The sequence below is a fragment of the Eptatretus burgeri genome, chromosome 9 (assembly GCF_056783735.1).
Source record: "Eptatretus burgeri isolate ZD-2024b chromosome 9, Ebu_testis_v1, whole genome shotgun sequence".
In the NCBI taxonomy this organism is placed as follows: domain Eukaryota; kingdom Metazoa; phylum Chordata; class Myxini; order Myxiniformes; family Myxinidae; genus Eptatretus; species Eptatretus burgeri.
Genome location: NC_140969.1, coordinates 97,865,858 through 97,887,394, shown reverse-complemented (window position 1 = coordinate 97,887,394; position 21,537 = coordinate 97,865,858). Strand labels below are relative to the sequence as shown.

Genomic DNA, 21,537 nt, shown 5'->3' with positions numbered 1-21,537 from the left:
GTGCCGAACAGCCCAGGAGACTGCTTCGGCAGCACCGACGCTCTGTGCAGAGTATGGTCCCAATGGATGGAGGGAATACTTGACACTTCAGACGTAATAAAAACCTCAGAACTGCTGTCGACATTGAGGGCCAAACAATAGACGTAAATTTTCAAATTACTTGGCACGACCATCACCAACACTTTGAAATGGAACATCAACATCAGATGACATGATCAAGAAAGCGCAGCAACGAATCTACTTTCGACGCGACTCAGAAAGTTGAAAGTGAATCGCCAGCTGCTGGTACAGTTCTCCACGGTGATAATGGAGAGCATTCTGACCTCATCAATTACAGTATGGTATGGAAACACTAATGCACATATTACAAAGAAAAGACTGGAAAGGATCATTGTAACTCTGCAAAAAATAATTGCCTGTGAACTCCCCTCCATCTCCACCTTGCACTGGAAACGGTCCATCAAACGAGCAAGTATGATCATTGATGACCGCTCTCACCCAGCACACGTAACCTCTTTCAACTTCTACCTTCCGGAAAACGCTACACATCACTTACCACCAGAACAGCGCGCTTTAAAAACAGGTTCTTCCCAAAAGCAGTAAGAACGCTGTAAACAGTCACCTATTTGGCACTTCATCGAAGAAAACCTCACACTTAATATTTAGCTAATACATTCTTCCTCTTCTTCTTGCGTATGGTAGCTCAGCTGCCGGGGTAGCTATCACTTCTTGGAAGCGCGACTGTGTCGCTGATGCAGTGCACACTGGTACTCATTCTGCCGACCTCGGAAGGATGACAGGCTGAGTCAACCCCCTGGTGTATTAATTCAGCGGCCAACGGGGCTTAGAACTCAGGACCCCAGGATCCCAAGCCGCCACCCTAACCACGAAGCCAACACCAGGCGAGCAAATACATTGACACACTTGATATTCCGATATGCACTTACTGCCTCCTGTATACTGTATGTGTAATCGGTCTCTGCTTTGTTGGACGAACTATAAAATGACGTTTGATTGCTGTAATGCACCAAAGCGGATTCCTATCAACCTAAACAAATTCCAATCTTGAATCTGATTCATGTCATGACGGTGCTGGAGAGGATTCTGGATGGGAGGATAAGGAAGAGCGTGGAGACGGAGATCGGAGAAGAGCAGCAAGGGTTTAGAAAGGGTAGGGGGACGATGGATGGGATGTTCGCGATGAGATAGCTGGTGCAAGGTGAGACGGCATTGGGATTTGTGGGCATAGAGAAGGCCTGGACACAGAGACAGAGAGACACAGAGACAGAGAGACAGAGAGACAGAGAGACAGAGAGACAGAGAGACAGAGAGACAGAGAGACAGAGAGACAGAGAGACAGAGAGACAGAGAGACAGAGAGACAGAGAGACAGAGAGACAGAGAGACAGAGAGACAGAGAGACAGAGAGACAGAGAGACAGAGAGACAGAGAGACAGAGAGACAGAGAGAGAGAGAGAGAGAGAGAGAGAGAGAGAGAGAGAGAGAGAGAGACAGATGGTGATACTGAGACGGATGGGAGTGCCGAAAGGAGAAGTTAGGTTGGTGGAAGGGATGTACAAAGGAACGAATGGACGAGTTTTGGTTGGTCCTAGTTTAATGATGAGTTGATGTCTGAGGAGTTCAGTGTGACCATCGGTTTGAGGCAGGGAAGCGCTCTCAGCCGACTCGTGTTTATCATGGTGATGGAGCTGGTAAGCAGGAAGGTGAGCATGAGGGGTAGTATGGGGAGGATGCTGCATTCGGACAATCTGGCTGTTGTGGTGGAGAGTGGGTGGAAGTAATGGGGGAGTGGAGGAGGCATTGGAGAAAATGGGCTGAAGATGAATATGGAGAAGACCAAGACGATGTGGGTCGGGCAGCAGAGAAAAGAAATGAATATCAGGTTAGAGGGGAAGGAGATCAGACAGGGAAATATGCTTGAATATCTGGAAGGAACAGTGATCGGGGATGGTAAGTACGAGGCAGAGGTGCGGGGGAGGATTCAGGTGGATGTGAATGCATGAACGAGGGTGGAGAGAGTAATGGCAGGCGGAAGGATAAAGGAAATTGAAAGGGAACGTTCTGATGTCGTGTGTAATGCCGGCCTACCTTTACGGTCTGGAGACGGTGGCACTGACAGAGAGACAGCAACAGAGGCTGCAGGTTTGCAAGAACAACTGGGTCAGGAGGATTGCTGGATAGAAGGAGGATGGATGAACTGAGGGAAGAGATTGGTGTGCAGATGAGCTTGACGGGGAGGTTGGTGAATGCCGGCTGAGATGGGCTGGACACATGGTGCAGATGGTGGAAGAGAGAATGACAAAAAGAGCGGATAGGTTGACGAAGCAAGATCGAAGGAAAAGAGGTAGATCACAGTTGAGATGGGGGAATTGTTTTTGGGGGTGGGGGATAACAGTAAGGTAGGGGTGGTTGGAGAAGAGAGAGAGTTGGCTGAGGACAGAGGGAGGTGGAGGAGTATCGTAGTCAGGGCAGGGCAGAAGCTTGGTGCCATCAGACCTCACCCCTTATAAAGAGAAGAGGAGAATAAGAAGAAGATGAAGAAGAAAGGTTTGATTCTCGACAGAGCATCAACCTTCAAATGCACAGGCAAGTTCTCTAAAAAATTAACATCAGTTTGGAACAATATATTCAATTTTGGTGCAATACTTTAAGTACGGTACACCTTTGCCAACTTCTAGTCCGATGTTCATCATATATTTTGATACACCACAACAAACCCCTGTCTTTTGTCCCACGAAGACAGCTCAAAACATGTTTTGTATGAATGAAGTAATGCAAACAAAAACATGCTGACCAACCTGTCACGCAAGCCAGTAATGGCAGTAACACGGGAGCCATGGGCTGCACCACGCCATGCAACCACCCTCTGAGTAACCAGGTCATACACGCACACACCGCAACCCACTGCGGCAAACAGGAGCTGCAAAGCAAAATGCTTCATGGCATATTATAATCAAAATAATTTAAAGTTAAAGGTCGAATATGGTGGTACGTAATAAAGAAGAAATCACCGAGCTGAATGGTAACTTACCCAAGAGAGAGGTTTGTTAATTGTGAAAATGAAGATTCACAAATATATTGGTTGGTCTAGTCTCTCGGTCTGTCGGTTCATCTGTTTGTTTGCATGTCAATCACCTACGTCCTACAGGTTGCATTTTTATTACAATCTTCAAGAAACTTAACCACCGAGTGGAGGTCGTGACAAGCTGGAAGCCGATTGTTTTTGAGGTCAAATGGTCAAAAGTCACGGCCACATAAATCGTCAATTTTCATCTGATTCACTTGATATATATATATATATATATACATATATATATATATATACATATATATATATATATATATATATATATATATATATATATATATATATATATATACATATATATATATATATACATACATACTGTTGCGGACCCAGGCTCGCGGGCGAGAAGACCATGAGGGGTGAGCTGCCTCGGGTTCCCACCAGACTCTACGGAATCACAGGCCGTCGCACACGAATAACTTCGTGACGAGGCGGGTCTCCAATCAACCGGGAACATCAATAACTTGACCAAGCGACTTTGGGTCCTCCGTCTGATACCGTTTATGCCAAGGTTACGTGGTTTAATTACCGGGAGATATTGAGCCGAGGTCGGAGCTCGTTTCATTTACGTATGTTGGAAGCAACCTTCATCCTTACCGCCGATCCAATATTATGTCGTCAAAAGGAATTTGTACGATCTCTGTGTCTCTTTCAGCATGGAAAGATCAAGGGAAGTCCGGGAACAAATGGTGAATGGACCTTAGGGGAAACCCATCCCCCGCCCCCCTCTATCCAGGATGCGGTTGCAAACGTGAATCATCGGCGAACTCTGCTCCAGCCAATGGGAGCAAGGTGAAGATGATGAGCCGACCAATGGGCGTTCACATTATCCGTGATGTCATTACGGCTGAACCAATCAGCGTCTACCTTATTGAGACCTGCCGATAAAGCACGCGCCTTCACTTCCTTCTTCACTTGCTGCAATTTTTTACCCTAAAGAGTGCAGCACGAAAAGCTTCGGTCATTATTATGTCATGTTTGTTTGTATCCATATATACATGAGGTCTGACACTAAAGTTCCAGGACTGATGTCTTTTTCTCAACAGGTGGCAGCACTGGCTTGGGTTTCGGAATTGGACGTGCATCACAATGATTCCTGTCAGTAACGTGTTAGACGTTGTATCGATCGGTTGTGTTTTGTAGCTATACTAGAGTTTTGTTAAAAGTTTAAGTGTTGCAATTGTGTTCTAAAGATGAACGACAAATTTATGGAACAGAGAATAATCATAAAGTTTTTGGTAAAACTAAACAAAAGTGGCACAGCCAATTTCAACAAGTTGAAGCTGGTGTACGGGAAGACACAATGTGAAGATCACTTGTGTTTGAGTGGGCCAAGAGGTTTGCAGAAGGGAGAATGGACGTAAATGATGATGTGTGGTCGGGATGCCCATCGATTGCCAAAAGGATGAAAATGTCAAAGGTGAAATTGTTGGTCTGATCTGACTGACATCTGAAATGCCATCAAAAGGAACACGTTGCATCAATGGAAGAGATCCAGAGAGCAATGACCGATGACTTCTAAGGGTGCTTTGAAGCATGACAGCGGCGTTGGCAAGCATGTATAGACTCCCAAGGAGATTACTTTGAAGGTGACTAACAAACATAATTGGGAAGTTTGCAATAAAATTTTAAATTGCTTTAATCCTGCAACTTTATTGTCGGAGCTCATAAACTGTATATAAAACCTAAAAACACTGGTGGATGGTGAATCCTTGTCGAGGTGTATCCTCAGTCGATCCACATGAGTATGTCCATTAATTAAGTACTGTTTGAGTTGGACCGTGAGCAAGTCTATTAATTATGGACTATTGGAACATATCTTTTAGACCTTTAGAGCCCTTACACCTTTTCGACCCTTTGGACCTTTTATACCCCCTTAAACCCATTCAACCTTTACACCCTTAAGACCCCTTGACCCGATTTAGATACTTTAGACCTTTGTTTTTGTTGCTAAGCAGCAATTTACCTGAGGGAAAGTCATGCATTAAATTAAACCAAATAAGTGTACGACTGCAATCAAGTGAAAAAATACAAGGCTTGAGGCTTTCTTTAAAAGTTCAAATGAAGCACCACTTATATTCTGTATGTTGGCCTTTGTCCTCAGGGAGTTGACTGAATGGATTGCTCCCCTCACAAACCCCCACAAGGCTGGAAGACTGCTCACCTGGCGAGAGCTGCTCAGATAGTAAATGCCTGAAGGATAGAGCTGGGAATTATGCTCGAGACATTTTCCTGGAGTGTCCTCATCTACTTTTATCTTCTGTAAAGCCACGAGGCTAACACCGCTCCACACGACCATCTCACCACTCAGTGAACCGCTCACAAAGCACCCGTCTGGGGAGGCAAGAAGATGGAGTGGAATAGCCAGGAACTCAGAAGTCAACTTGATTATTCTCATCCCAGTCTGTTCTGTCAGCTAATAATCTGCAAGACCCGTTACTTATTCCCAATACTTGAGAAATGGCATCAATGTGTCGTTGAGACAAGACCTACCACTGACATGCAACAGTGAGTGAACATCATCAGAATGCGATTTCAGCATTGCCAGTTCTCGCAAACCCCACTGGGCTGCTGACTCACTGAAAGAGCAAAAGGCCAAACGGTACACAGCTGCAAAGAACAGCAACAAAACAAAACATCTGGAATCAAAAGAGTGCAAAACTGCAAGCCAAGTGTATACATCGATAAAATCATTTCAAACTGAGACAACCCAGGTATTTGTATTCATGAGCAATCACATTAAAATGTAGAGAAATTTAAAATAACACTTGACAGACTAATCCCCCTTCTCTAAAGCTGTTACCACTGATGTATTTTTTTCCTCCGAACTTGCACTATTCAAGAGTTGTCAAAATTAGGGTAAATATCTTTGGGCCTATTCTATGGGCCGATCACTTTCCCATCGCAGACAAGTCAGTGGTATCTCTGTATTCTACCGTCTCCTCTCCGGCCTCACTCACCCACTTCCCCCCCCTCTTGATCTGTCTGTGATCTGTCCCCCCACATATATCTGCAGGGTGCTCAAGGTCTGCCAGCAACTCCCTTCTGGTCAAACTACCAAAATCAAGAATCACTGTTCACCTTCACTCTTTCTTTCCTCTTTTTTTCCTGCCTCTGGAACAAACTCCCACATTCTCTTCAGTCTCATTCTTCCCTCCATGTCTTCACGACAGCTGTTCATCACCATCTCAGATCATCCCCAATTCAAAACCATATTTCCTACCCTAATTAACCCACTCCCCCCCCCCACCAACCCCCCACCAACTCCAAGCCCTTCTCCTTCGAAAATTTCTATACATCCGTTCTTGTCCCCATTCCTCCCCAGGCCCATTGTTTGTTCAAGTCCCCTCTATTTTGTCCTTCAACTCCCCTGTTGGTGTTCTCCCCCTCTCCCTCTCCTGTTACTTTTGTTCTGTTGTTCTCATCAAGGAGCCTTGACTGTATACAAAAAAAAAAGAAAAACGACCTCGTTCCCAAGAAATGGGCTGGCATTGCTAATAAATAAATAAATAGATAAATAAATAAATAAAAGGTTGACCTGCTTGCCTGTGTGCTGCGCTGTAGTAGCAGACTGTTTTTTTGCAATGGATGGTTTTATCTTTCACAAGCTCTGCACACTGCAGCTTTAAATGGAAGTACCTTTTTAAACAGAATAATATGAAGTTCAGGAACTCTAGGACGGATTACACATGAGTTCAGGAACTCGAGGACAGATTACACACGAGTTCAGGAACTCGAGGACAGATTACACACGAGTTCAGGAACTCGAGGACGGATTACACACGAGTTCAGGAACTCGAGGACGGATTACACACGAGTTCAGGAACTCGAGGACGGATTACACACGAGTTCAGGAACTCGAGGACGGATTACACACGAGTTCAGGAACTCGAGGACGGATTACACACGAGTTCAGGAACTCGAGGACGGATTACACACGAGTTCAGGAACTCGAGGACAGATTACACACGAGTTCAGGAAGTTGAGGATGGATTACACACGAGTTCAGGAACTCGAGGACGGATTATATACAATTTCAGGAACTGTAGGATGGATTTCACACGAGTTCAGGAACTCAAGGACGGATTACACACGAGTTCAGGAACTCAAGGACGGATTACACACGAGTTCAGGAACTCAAGGACGGATTACACACGAGTTCAGGAACTCGAGGACGGATTACACACGAGTTCAGGAACTCGAGGACGGATTACACACGAGTTCAGGAACTCGAGGACGGATTACACACGAGTTCAGGAACTCGAGGACGGATTACACACGAGTTCAGGAACTCTAGGACGGATTACACATGACTTCAGGAACTCAAGGACGGATTACACGAGTTCAGGAACTCAAGGACGGATTATACATGAGTTCAGGAACTCTAGGACGGATTACACATGAGTTCATGAACTCGAGGACAGATTACACACGAGTTCAGGAACTCGAGGACGGATTATATACAATTTCAGGAACTGTAGGATGGATTTTACACGAGTTCAGGAACTCAAGGACGGATTACACATGAGTTCAGGAACTCAAGGACGGATTACACGAGTTCAGGAACTCAAGGATGGATTATACATGAATTCAGGAACTCTAGGACGGATTACACACGAGTTCATGAACTCTAGGACAGATTACACACGAGTTCATGAACTCTAGGACAGATTACACACGAGTTCATGAACTCTAGGACAGATTACACACGAGTTCATGAACTCTAGGACAGATTACACACGAGTTCAGGAACTCTAGGACGGATTACACATTAGTTCAGGAACTCGAGGACAGATTACACATGAGTTCAGGAACTCGAGGACGGATTACACATGAGTTCAGGAACTCGAGGACAGATTACACATGAGTTCAGGAACTCGAGGACAGATTACACATGAGTTCAGGAACTCTAGGATAGATTACACATGAGTTTAGGAACTTGAGGACAGATTACACGAGTTCAGGAACTCGAGGATGGATTACACACGAGTTCAGGAACTCGAGGACGGATTACACACGAGTTCAGGAACTCGAGGACAGATTACATGAGTTCAGGAAGTCGAGGATGGATTACACACGAGTTCAGGAACTGTAGGATGGATTTCACACGAGTTCAGGAACTCAAGGATGGATTACACACGAGTTCAGGAACTCGAGGACAGATTTCACATGAGTTCAGGAACTCCAGAACGGATTACACACAATTTCAGGAACTCGAGGACGGATTTCACACAAATTCAGGAACTCGAGGACAGATTGCACATGAGTTCAGGAACTCTAGGACGGATTACACACGAGTTCAGGAACTCTAGGACGGATTACACGAGTTCAGGAACTCGAGGACGGATTACACACAAGTTCAGGAACTCCAGAATGGATTACACACAATTTCAGCAACTCGAGGACGGATTTCACACGAGTTCAGGAACTCGAGGACGGATTTCACACAAATTCAGGAACTCTAGGATGGATTACACATGAGTTGAGGAACTCTAGGATGGATTACACACGAGTTCAGGAATTCGAGGACGGAATACACATGAGGTCAGGAACTCTAGGATGGATTACACAAGAGTTCAGGAACTCGAGGACAGATTACACGAGTTCAGGAAGTCGAGGATGGATTACACACGAGTTCAGGAACTCGAGGACGGATTATATACAATTTCAGGAACTGTAGGATGGATTTCACATGAGTTCAGGAACTCAAGGACGGATTACACACGAGTTCAGGAACTCTAGGACGGATTACACACGAGTTCAGGAACTCGAGGACAGATTACACACGAGTTCAGGAACTCGAGGACGGATTACACACAAGTTCAGGAAATATAGGATGGATTTCACACGAGTTCAGGAACTCGAGGACAGATTACACATGAGTTCAGGAACTCTAGGATGGATTACACACAAGTTCAAGAACTCAAGGACAGATTTCACATGAGTTCAGGAACTCGAGGACAGATTTCACATGAGTTCAGGAACTCGAGGACGGATTTCACACAATTTCAGGAACTCGAGGACGGATTACATACGAGTTCAGGAACTCGACGACGGATTTCACACGAGTTCAGGAACTCCAGAACGGATTACACACAATTTCAGGGACTCGAGGACGGATTTCACACGAGTTCAGGAACTCAAGGACGGATTTCACACAAATTCAGGAACTCTAGGATGGATTACACATGAGTTCAGGAACTCTAGGACGGATTACACATGAGTTCAGGAACTCTAGGACGGATTACACATGAGTTCAGGAACTCTAGGACGGATTACACATGAGTTCAGGAACTCGAGGACGGATTACACACAAGTTCAGGAACTCCAGAATGGATTACACACAATTTCAGCAACTCGAGGACGGATTTCACACGAGTTCAGGAACTCGAGGACGGATTTCACACAAATTCAGGAACTCTAGGATGGATTACACATGAGTTGAGGAACTCTAGGATGGATTACACACGAGTTCAGGAATTCGAGGACGGAATACACATGAGGTCAGGAACTCTAGGATGGATTACACAAGAGTTCAGGAACTCGAGGACGGATTACACACGAGTTCAGGAACTCTAGGATGGATTACACATGAGTTCATGAAACCTCTGAGACCACATAAGGGAGTGAAGACAGCATCTCACCGAAGGCAAAAGGCCACCCCTTAATGCATTATAACAAATATGGATTTCATGAATCAAATTTCCTTGTGACTCACCCAAGTCCTTCCCAACTGCTGCCACCACACGAGAGTCTGCTATTTCGATCATAGAGCAAATATCTGAGGAGAGAAAAAAAAAAAAAAGAGGTAAATGCAGGATAATAAATAGCACAGCACTTGGGAGAGAAAAATATATCCACCAGCCTGAACAGTTTACGTGTTGTATCCCACTGATGGACCAGATCTGGGTCCGGTCCTGAAGCAAAATGGAATCGGCTTGCTCTTGTAATCTTCCCAACTCATCCACCAAGTTTTGTCCGAATAACTGTTTGAGATATCGTGCTATATATCGGTTTTAGCCTCATCACTCAATGGTGAAGAAGCACTTAAAAAAAATAATATGATCTGCAACTGGATCTTCACCAAAATCGAACCATTTTGCCTTTGTCTCACAGCCAAACTCTCCACCAAATTTTGTCAGAATCCGTCCACAACCTTTTGAGATATCCTGTTCACAGACAAACAACCAGACACAGACGGAGTGAAAAGATAACCGCCGCCCACCTTCGGTGGCGGAGGTAAAAACAAACAAACAAGGAAACAGATAATATATGCATTCTATGTTTACCTTCCTCAAAGTTCCCCATCATCTTATAGAGCAGATCTCCTCCTCTGTTCCACAGCAGTAGAGTAGAACCCCCAGCCAACCACAAGTCTTCACGCCTCAGAACCAGCAGACACTGCCAGGGTGTTCACACTGCCCATGAGCGTCCAACAGAGGTCGTACCAAGGATGTGTTTCACAAGTATTTCAATGGATGATGTAAAAGACAAGACAGCAGGCATTTACTCTGCCATACAATATATAAAATGGACATAATGGAGGAATTTTCCATCTCTGTCCACGTGTAATAAAGAATGATAGATAGATGCCCCCTCAGAGGCATCTTCCCTTTGTCCCCCAAACCATCTTCAAAGCACTGGCAAAGAAGATGTCTGCTCACAAACGCCGCCTGAAGCTCACGTGGCCAGGTGAGTCACCGTACACGGGATTAAACTTTGTCGGACGTTTATAGTACGTGCAAACTCTCTATTCTGCTGAGGTTCTTGCGAATACTCAAATGTAGCAAGCAATGTAAATGGGGGGGGGGGGGGCTTTCATCAGTTTTGGGTCTGTTCCATGTCTATTCCGGCCATTTTTGTCATGGACAAGGACACAATTTGGACATACCTCACCAAAATTAAAGTGAGGAGACAACTAAATCAAAAACTGCAGACATCTGCTGCTGATCTTCCTAACACGGGAATATTCCAGGTAACTTTACAAACCTTCACAGAGCAGTTGTGATCACCAAGTGCTTTCAGCAAGCTTTGAGACTCCACATCCCACATCTGCAAAATGAATGTGTGAAGGAAACGCCTTTGCAAACCAAACCCGTAGCCGTCTTCACCTCATCTATTGCGCATCATTTCCAGGAAAGGATACATGGATAGTGCGGTCAGAAGATGCAGACAGCAACAGAAGAGGGTGGGGATCGAGCATATCAAGGTTTACTGGACAGCTCAGAGTAGCCAGGGCTGAGATGGGCAGTGTGTGGCCATGGAGTACACACAGTCGTTCACCCGTCTACACACAATAAACAGATCACATGTCAAGCAAACTTTTTGCATCATTAATTACACAAATATATTGTTACGGCTGTGGAAATTCACAATACACCATAAAGGTCCCCAGCTCAGTTATGACGCTAAGTTTATGTGCAGATAGGTCCCCACCGTTGTTTAAAGGGCTGCGACCCTTTGAGATACCCGTTTTTCTTTCGCTATCATTATTTTGGCCCGACAGAGCACGCTACGACCCTTTCCACCACAAAAACCATCCAAAAACGTCGAGCGAAAGGCCCAGTGAAAAGAACTGGGATGATGTGCGAGTTTTCCCGCCGTTTTTGCGCCGCCAAGGCTGGTATGAGAAGCGGCGAGGAGCTGCTCGCGATTGGTGGACACGGGGCGTGAGGCGGTCGTCGGAGTGAGGACACGCCCCTTTTCGAGAAGCTTCTCGAAGGGAGGCGGAGCCGAAAACGGGGAGGAGCGAAGGGCGGAGCCCCGCGCTATACAAGGCGGACCGCACGCAGGCTCTCGCTCCTCTCTTGGTGGTCGGGGTCGAGTTCTCTTCTCTTGGTGGTCGAGGTCGAGTTCACTCCTCTCTTGGTGGTCGGGGTCGAGTTCTCTTCTCTTGGCGGTTCGGGCAGCTCGTGTTCAGTTCAGTTCGTGGTGGCTGCTCGTCGAGCTCGCAGCTCGTGTTCAGTTCAGTTCGTGGTGACTGCTCGTCGAGCTCGCAGCTCGTGTTCAGTTCAGTTCGTGGTGGTTCTTCTCCTCCGAGCAGCTAGTTCATGAGCTCAGGCTTCTTCTTTTCTTGGGACACGTATGGAAGGCGCCGCTTTGCCAGCTTGGGCGCGCAAGCCTGCGCACACGAGAGGAGAGTGCCGGAGAGAGCTCGCCGACCGTCGCACCACGAGGGTGCAGGTAACCAGCGTCGGTCTCGTGGGCCCATTCGGTCATCCACGGCCATAAAGGTTTACGAACCCCGTCTACCCCCTTGCCTATGAGGGGGTCATTTCTTTTGTTCTGTGTGAATGATGTGGCGCTGTGTCCGTAAGTAGAACCTGTTTAAGTGACTGTACACTATAAGCATATTCGGTGGTATTGCATTTGTTTCCATGCTTTTTCTGTATATTGCATGGCTGCCTTGGCTGTACATACGTGCTGTATAAATATATGTGCTTTGTTTGAATGTATCCCGTTCGTCGTGACCTATTTCCCCTTTGAAAGTGCCATCTTGCATCGTGGAATGAGTAGTGGGTTTTGAACACCCGAGTAAAGAAGAATCACTGAACCGTCGAGGTCGGCGATAACACCGCTCGGTTATCCCTGTAGCACGGAACGAACCGCTTAAAGTGGTTCGTGTCCTAAGCCGACCTGCGGCGTGGTGCAACCCCTCGGTAGGTTACCCGCATGGGTATTTAGGTATATCGACATTCGGCGATTCACCCTATTTCGTGCGGATAGAATGCGGGCTGGGCTGTGGTGAGTTTAAACCCCCACCCGTGACTGGTTCCTGGCGGTCGTTCCAGGAGGGTCACGACTGAATTATCCATCCGGTGGGCGACGCGGTTGCGATTGGAGTTACGCAGCCGATCGCATGCCAGGCGGGCCAGAATTCGTAACAATATCCTTGTGAACTTCCCTTTCTGTCTGTTTGTTTGTCTGTTTGTGTACAGGATATCCCAAAAAGTTGTAGACGGATCCAGAAGAAATTTTGTGAACAGGTTCAGTTTGTGACAAGGACGAACTGATTCGATTTTGGTGAAGATCCAGATTCGGATCTGACGACAAGAATTTTCAAAGTGATTCTTCACCATTGAGAGATAGGGCCAAAAAAACCACATATAGCATATCTCAAAAAGTTGTAGACAGATTCAGATGAAACTTGGTGGACAAGTTGGGTGTGTGACAAGGAAGAATTGATTCAATTTTGGTGACGATCCGGATCCGATAATTTTTTCAAAGTGATTCTTCACAATCGAGAGAGAGGGCGAAACCGATATATAGCACGATATCTCAAAAAGTTGTGGATAGACTGCTATTGTGCCATATCTCAGCCATCCTACGCTATTGTGCCTGATGAAGTTGGCTGCGAAGCCGGCGAAACGTTGCCTGAGCCCGGGTCTGCTCTCGCTCTTTTGCTCAAATTAGCGGAGTCGATCTAGTTTTTTACTCTTGGTTGGAAGCGCCTTCTTCTTAAAAAAATACAAAAAAACATATGTAAATGTATATACAGTATATATACTAGCAGGGTATGCTTCACATTGTATTGTAAGTAATAATGAACCGTGCTTCCACAATGTCTCGGGTTGCTCACGTTAATTTGATTTTTTATTTATTCCTTTCCTTACTTGAATACTCGCTCCTTCCCAATTCCAAATCCAGGCGATGCATGACATCATCTCCAGGTGCCAAAGGAAGGGAGTACTCAGTTTTTACTCCGTTTGATTGTCTGGGTGATATCTCAACTATCCTTTGAGCTCGGAAGCTGAAATTTCGGGACCAAAGTGAAGATATGCTTTGGCAATAACAGTATTTTTTATTTTTTTATTTATCAATTAATTTATTAATTATTAACGATTTATTTTCTTTCTCATCTGGGCAATATCTGAGGCACCTTTTGAGCCTGGAAGCTGATATTTGGTCGTGACAGTGAACAAGCGATTTGGCGATAAAGGGTATTTTTAAACTATTGATTTATCAGTTAATCGATTAATTCTTTTCTTTCTTGTTTGTCTGGGCGATATCTCAGCAATCCTTTGAGCTAGGAAACTGAAATTTGAGGACAAAGGTGAAGGTGTGCTTTAGCGAAAAAAGCATATTTCTTATTTTTTGATCAATCAATTGATTTATTAATTACTTAATTATTAATTACTCATTTATTATCTTGCCAAAACGAAGTTTTGCAAGATATGTTAGTCAGCTTGTATGGTTTTTTTTTTGTTTTTCTTTGTTTGTCTGTAATCACGTATAAAAAATTCTGCAGAGCACAGTTATCATCGGAAATTTTTGTAACTTCGCATATCAGAGGCCTATAGAGGTTCCTTTCAGTGCACAAAATTTTGAAGGTCAAGGTCAAAGGTCAGGGTCACTTTGTCGCAAATCAGGGGAGTCGACGAAACCCTTATTTTTTGAGTAATTTTGATCGGATCGTCTTCAAACTTCATGGGAATATAGTTCATGGTCTGGCGCTCAGCTGATTAATTTTTGGTGGCGATTGGCCTTGACCTTCATATGTTTGTTTTTTTTTTTGGTCTGTAATCACGTATAAATCACTCTGCAGAGCACAGTTATCATTGGAAATTTTTGTAACTTCGCATATCAGAGGCCTATAGAGGTCCCTTTCAGGACATAAACTTTTGAAGGTCAAGGTCAAAGGTCAAGGTCACTGTCGCAAATCAGGGGAGTCGACGAAACCCTTATTTTTTGAGTAATTTTGATCGGATCGTCTTCAAACTTCATGGGAATATAGTTCATGGTCTGACGCTCAGCTGATTAATTTTTGGTGGCGATTGGCCTTGACCTTCATGGTTAGCGCCTCAGGTCAAACATATTTGACCCCAAGGTCAAATTTTCAAGTTTTAGGAACCATATCGTGTAGTACCTCAAATTTAACACCTCTGAGTGCTTTCTAGATATGTCAAGCTTGAGACATTATGATGTCATTTGGTGACGTTATGAGGCAAAAGTATATTTTTCATGGTTACTCTGTAGAACGATTCTCATCGGAATCTCTCGTAGGCAGATATTCCTCAAGGAGTCGCTCCTGGTGGATAGCAGCTCTGTTCACCTCAGTGTGACCTTAAAGAAGTCACACGTGGTCACCTTTTGGCAAGATACGGGTCACCCTGTGGGTGACATTGGTTTATTTTATTTCTCATCCTGGCAATATCTCAGGCACCTTTTGAGCTTGGAAGCTGATATTCGGACACGACAGTGACCGAGTGATTTGGCTATAAAGGGTATTTAGAATTATTGATAATTAATCAATTATTACAAAATTTTCACATTCGGATGAAACATTGGTGGCTTACGTATGCTAATAGCCAATTGATTAAGAAATTAATTTTTCTACGATTATTATCTATTTATTTAAACTATGCAATTAATCAATCAATTATTGTACACTGCTCCCTCCCAATTCCGACTCTATGTGATGCAAGGCGGCATCGCTGGGTGCCGAAGGGGCCAGGTATCTAGCGATGCCCTGGAGAACTGAGAATTGCAGTCACCTGTCATCTTTACTTGTAGTGGCTCTTGGCCTGTCTGCCAGAAAATCATACGTTCACCATGTTGGTGCTATGGTAAGCCAGGCCTCAGGTGTCAGCCGACAGACCAAAGCAATGGCAATCCATACGAGCTAACCACAATGTATTTCACATGCACATAAGTAGTCAGAAATATTTTTCTTCATGTACGTAAGCCAGGTTGGATTTATTTTCGGGAGCGATCGAGGCAACGGTTGGCTCAATACACCGCCAAAATAAAGGGATGAGCAATTTGTGTAATGAATGAAGGTTTTTGTATGTACTTTCAGTTATAGCTCGAGTCGTCAAGGCTGAATGGTGTGAAAATGCAGAAGGGTCACCAGTCATCATCAATGAACAACTAGTGCAGGTAACAATTGCATGATCACACAAACCCGGTGCTAATTCCCGACATTACAATACAGCCACACTCACGAGTCCTTCCCATTTGTTTGGCAATGATGTCAGTTCCCAGTCCGGCTGGCATTTGGCATAACAATGAATAAGGCTCAATATCAAACTTTGCAAGGAGTTGGAATGTACATGCATGATCCAATTTAGTATATAAATATACAATTGCTGCCTGTGTAATAGGTTAAAATATTTTCCATGATATTAAAATGTGTGTCAGGTTCATTGCACAACTTGTCAGCAAACATAGGTGTAAGGCAGCACTGTGTAAAGCCCTTTTAGTTGTATTTGTACCTGAAAATTCCACACAATGATCGTTCCGTCATCTCCAGCAGAAACAAACCTGGCGCACATCGTCATTGCCTTTGAGAAACGTAATCACAGGGATACAGGTGGTACAATTCAATTGCAACAGTATTCACAGAACGACAAAGTCCTTTCCACAAAAATACTGTTTAAAACGATAGTTAAGACAAGGTGGTTGAATTAATAACTCCTCCGTTCTGATGAAATTTTTTAAATGGCTGAAACTTGAAGGACCGTCCATTGCGTTGCAATGCATCGACACCAAGGTGGATCCGTGTGTGTCTTTGACTTGCAGAAAAACTCACGAGAAGCAGTACATTGAGGCTCATGGAAGAAGGGAACAACAGGAGGTGGAGGGTCTACCAGAGGACAGTAATGCAGGGATATACCACATCACAAGGACAGGAGTTACAATAATTAGAATTCACGTGAAAGTGAAACGAGTCAAAATTATATATTTTTTGTTTGCAAGCCGAATGTGAAGTGATAAATGATAGGTTATTTGCCATATTACGAGGCACAGGCACCGGGCTGACGGGATGGCCTCGAGGGACACACACTCGCCTCTAAGCTGTCTGGCCTGGGTTTGAATCCCGACCGGGCTATAAACTGTCAGCCTGGCGTTTCATAGGCAGGGTGATTCATCAATGCGCGTACCGTCCCTCAGATGGGCACTACACTGGGCGTCCCCAAGACCAAAATTACTTGGTGGATGTTAAAGATCCCACGGTGTCCTTTGCAAAGAGCAGGCGAGCTATCGCTGGCCACCTGAACAAATTACGAATTCCTGTTAGAACGACTTAATCGAACGTTAGGCATGGCCAGCCGGTTCGTGAAAGACTTGAGCAAGAGCTTTCCACAGCCAACCTCAAAAGAACATGGAAATAATTGTGGCCACGAAAGAAGAGGATGATGATGATGCACAGGCGATGCATTTCCACGCACGGAAAGACAGTCGATCCCAGCATGCTTGGATTGGCAAGTAGCTTCAGTTTAACATCACAATTCAATACACTTTAAGAATCAGTGTAAATGACAATACCCGATAATTTACAAATTCACTTAACTCTGGAGGTATGTGCTTTCAACCCAAGCCAGTCCCCAAACCACCTGGAGTCTCTGGAACCCGCATAACGATGACCGTGGAATACGGCAAAGACAAATTGTGTGGGAACACTTACAGGCCAACGCACAACTCGTCTCCATCCATCCACCCATCCATTGGGACCATACTCTGTTCAGAGGGTTGGTGCTGCCAAAGCAGACTCCTTGGCTATTGGACACAATCCTGGACGGGTCGCCACTCCAACACAGGATACCAGCGTGCTGGCACTCATTTTGCCAACCTCAGAAGGATGACAGGCAGAGTTAACCCCACCTGGTATTAATTCAACAGCCGAGTGGGGTTTGAACTCAGGATCTTAGGATCCCAAGCCCATCACCCTAACCATTGAGCCAACACCAGGCAACACACATCTCCCACAGGACTTTATTTTCACACGATTAAAATACAAATAAACCAGAGCGAAGTCAATGGCATGCCGTCACATATCCCCACGCTTCCCACCGACAGAGAGCAAAGTTGTAAGATGGCAAAAAGTTCCACCAACAATGATATCAATTTTTGAGTTAATTTTTATTTTTCTGTTTGACCCCTGTGACCCCAAGTCCCAAACACCTGGGCCATGAACTGGGGTTCAAATCCAAAATGTCGTTACATATTTCATGCGTCACCCCAGGGGGTGGGGCCAAAAATGATACTGTTCTTGCACCTTCATGCCATGCGGTGATCATAACTACCAAGTTTGGTGAATTTCTGCACAACCGTTTAGGAAGAGATGGCATGACGGACGGACGGACGGACAGAGAGACAGAACCGATTACACTATCCTCCCGTTTTTTTTTTTCAAAAAAATGTGGGGATAATAAAAACTTCAACTTAACTTACATCACCCACAGTGATGTCAAGCTACTCTCAGCGAGCTGCCTACACATCCCACGGCCTATCTCTCCACCACTATCAAGTAAGTGCTACAAGGAGAAGTAGAAAACCACAACACATGAACACCAATAAATGGACACAGTGGATATTTTAAAATTCCTGCCTGAAAAGTTTTAATTATAATAATAATTTTGTTTGAGTGCACTTTTTTTTTTTTTTTTTTTTTTTTTTTTTTTTTATACCTTGGTCGAGGCTCGTATGAGAGCTAACACACAACTCACAGCAAGGAGGCATGAGACAAGAGGGGCGGGAGTGGAAGGGACAAAACATTGGGGAACAGACACAGGTGAACTGTGGAAGGGAGAGGGATGGGGATGGGACGGGGAACATGGCGAAGAGAAGATGGACATTAAAGGGACTTTCAGGAAGGAAAGCAGGAGAATTGAAGGAAGTGGGCTTGGGTGGATTATCGGGGGTAGAAAAGATCGAGGATTTGGATGGGGGAAGATAAGAGGTGGTGGTGAACAGCTGTTTTGAAAGCCTGAAGGGAAGAATGGGAAAGAATAGAGTGAGGAAGTTTATTCCAAAGGCGGGAAAAAGAGGAATGAAAGAGTGAAGATGAGCAGTGATTCGTGATTTTGGTAGTTTTACCAGAAGGGGGTTGTTGGCGGACCTTGAGCGCCCTGTGGAAATGTGGTTGGGACAAATCGCAGAGAGAGCAGGGGGGCAAGGCTGGAGAGGAGTCGGTAGAAGACAGAAAGACCACCGACCAACCTGCGGTGATTGAGTGAGAGGCCCAAAGACTCAGCTTCATTGCGGGAGATGCCAATGATCTTAAAAGCCCTGGTTTCGACAGCGTGAAGTCGAGAAAGGTGGGAGGCAGGAGCACCAGCCCAGAGGGGAGAGCAGTACTCCATCAGGCTACGGACAAAAGCTTTGTAAGTGGTCAGGAGCTCAAGAGGGCCGAGGAAGGACTTTGCACGACGGAGGATTCCCAGTCGGCGACTGGCTTTTGAGGCAAGGTTGGAAATGTGACTTTCCCAGGAAAGGTCATGGCAGATAGTGAGACCCAGAAGCTTGAAAGAAAAGACTTCTTCCAGAGGATTGTTGAGAAAGTGGATGGGGGGGTTTTGAACATTTGACAGGAATTTGGAATTTGGAATTTGTTCCAGGGTGCCGCCAAACCTACTCTTCACATAAGACATCACGGGATCTTTGGCACCACCAAGAAATGCTGGCACAGATGGGACACCAAGTTGAACATCCTATCCGTTGGACAGATTGCTCATTAATAAAATGCTCTGCCTGTAGAGCACCCGTCTGACAGTTTATAATTTGGTTGAGAATCGAAACCAGACTGGACAACACAAAGGTGCGTAGGCCTCCGAGCTATCCTATCAGCTGAATAATTTGATGATTGAGACATCTCATGTAGAGAGATCTCTACATAAATTACTACCAACAATAACCGCTATGGGGAAGTGTTCAACCGAACTAAAGACAGAGAAACAGATATAAAATGTCATGGCAGAGGAACGAGAAAAACATTAATCCAACAAGAAAATATACATCACAACCAATTGCAACCATTAGCCTCTGCAGTGACTGTCGACAGGATGGGACAGATGAAACGGGAAGCATCACCATGCACGACAAGGAATTTAAAAGTGACGTTGGGATCCACACGGCTGATATTGCAGTCTCAATGGCTGGTACTAAAATTCAAAAACATTTACTTGCCTGTAGTGGTCTAGAGGGAGCAAGTAACGAACAATGTCCGTGTGTCCGCTAAGCACCTGCAGCTCTGTGAAGGGGTTTGCAGGTTGCTCGTCCGCAACCTGCGGCACCTGTAAATCAATCAGTGGAAAACCAAACTTCATCCTGCCCTTACAAAAAAACAAAAACTTTGTCATTTAAGTCTAATGACAATGAACAGAAGGTTTTAGTTTGGATGGCCCATTGTCATTACCTCGTCATCACCTATAAAGAAGATAATGTCATGTTAGGTTACTTTTTTTAACATAAACTCAAGGGCCACTTACACTCCGGGTTAAAAAAATAATTGAGCCAAGCTGTTTAAAAAAAAAAAAAAATTGGAGCCATAGATGCGCAGTACATATTCTAGTTTAAATTGATTACTCATGTTGCAGTAGCTAAAAGCCTTCTGCACGGTTTACAGCAATTTTTATGAAAAAATTTGTGTTTTAAGAAGTTTTGTTCTCAAGAAAACAAAAATTACAAAATTTCCATATTTTCACCTTTCATCTTTAAGGGTCAATATCTCAAGTCAGACAAAATCGATCAAAATTTGATACATTAAAAAAAGGGAAATAATATGTTCTGTGTCACAAAAAAATTCAAACAAAATAATTTACTGTTCGAAGTACTGTGTACTGTTGTGTTTTTGGGGTAGATGGAGGAATTTCATCGTAAAGATAGGATTGTTTAACACAGCATGGTTCGTGGCAGAGTAGGAGACATCTCAATGTAAATTTAGGAGGGAAACTGTGAGCTTCAGATTCTTACGTGTCACCACACAGGGAGGGGGGGGGGGGGGGAGGGGAGTGGTGCTGTGTAAACTAGGTAGAGTTTAAGGCTAGTTTCTCCCAGTATCTGATTGCCCCCTGTGACCTTTTCCTCAGTTTTTGCATTTACAAAGCCGGCTAGAAAAAGGAACCATGTTCTTCCAACAACAACAACAACAACAACAACAGAGCCAAACATTTCCTAGCAGGCAAAAACCCCGCCTTCCCACCGACAGGCCATGCCCCCGAGGCTGATGATTGGTTGGGGTGACGTAAGAGGGAGAATGATCGAGTGGAGATGGCAGTCGGAACACAGGGGGTCCCTCTCTTGCTTCTCCTCCGCACGGACGAGACAGCTACGCATTCTCGTGTTCGTGCTGGTGCGAAATTGGCTCGCATGCTAGAGCAAGGCACTGGCCATTGACTCTTTGTCTGGGTCATGAAGTTTGTGCGCTTTGGGAGGAGAAGAAGAGAAGAAGAGGAGCGCATCTCTCAGCTATGACTGGGCAGTCTCCTGTTGGAAGTTCGAGGAAGAAGGCAGCACCATTGTTGTGAGCGGGTCTGGTGCTGAGAGAGGGGAGAGAGAGGAGCTGAGAGAGAGGAGAGAGAGGAGCAATCTCGACCATGAGAAGAAACTACACGGCGGTTTGTGGGCTCCTGGCATTGAAGACCGCCGCACACATTACCTCATGGACGGGGCTGCGAGGAGCAACTTGGCGCCATTTTGGTGCATTTT

General features: G+C 44.9%; 1 protein-coding gene across 4 annotated transcripts in view; it reads right to left on the bottom strand.

The window, feature by feature from the left end:
- WDR41 (WD repeat domain 41) overlaps nt 1–20,171 on the bottom strand; it is a 39,069-nt gene extending 18,898 nt beyond the window's left edge. For all 4 annotated transcript variants that reach the window (XR_015061931.1, XM_085896271.1, XM_085896272.1 and 1 more), the window contains exons 1-9: nt 20,017–20,171; nt 16,323–16,371; nt 11,255–11,395; nt 11,098–11,160; nt 10,398–10,509; nt 9,827–9,889; nt 5,602–5,718; nt 5,273–5,442; nt 2,819–2,940 (exon numbers count right to left, since the gene is read on the bottom strand). Coding sequence is in view for 3 of the 4 variants with exons in the window: in XM_085896271.1 (XP_085752397.1) it covers nt 2,819–2,940; nt 5,273–5,442; nt 5,602–5,718; nt 9,827–9,889; nt 10,398–10,509; nt 11,098–11,160; nt 11,255–11,395; nt 16,323–16,371; nt 20,017–20,156 (977 nt within the window). In the remaining variant the exon portion in view is untranslated. The remainder of the gene's footprint in view (nt 1–2,818; nt 2,941–5,272; nt 5,443–5,601; nt 5,719–9,826; nt 9,890–10,397; nt 10,510–11,097; nt 11,161–11,254; nt 11,396–16,322; nt 16,372–20,016) is intronic.
- Nucleotides 20,172–21,537: the final 1,366 nt, after the last annotated feature.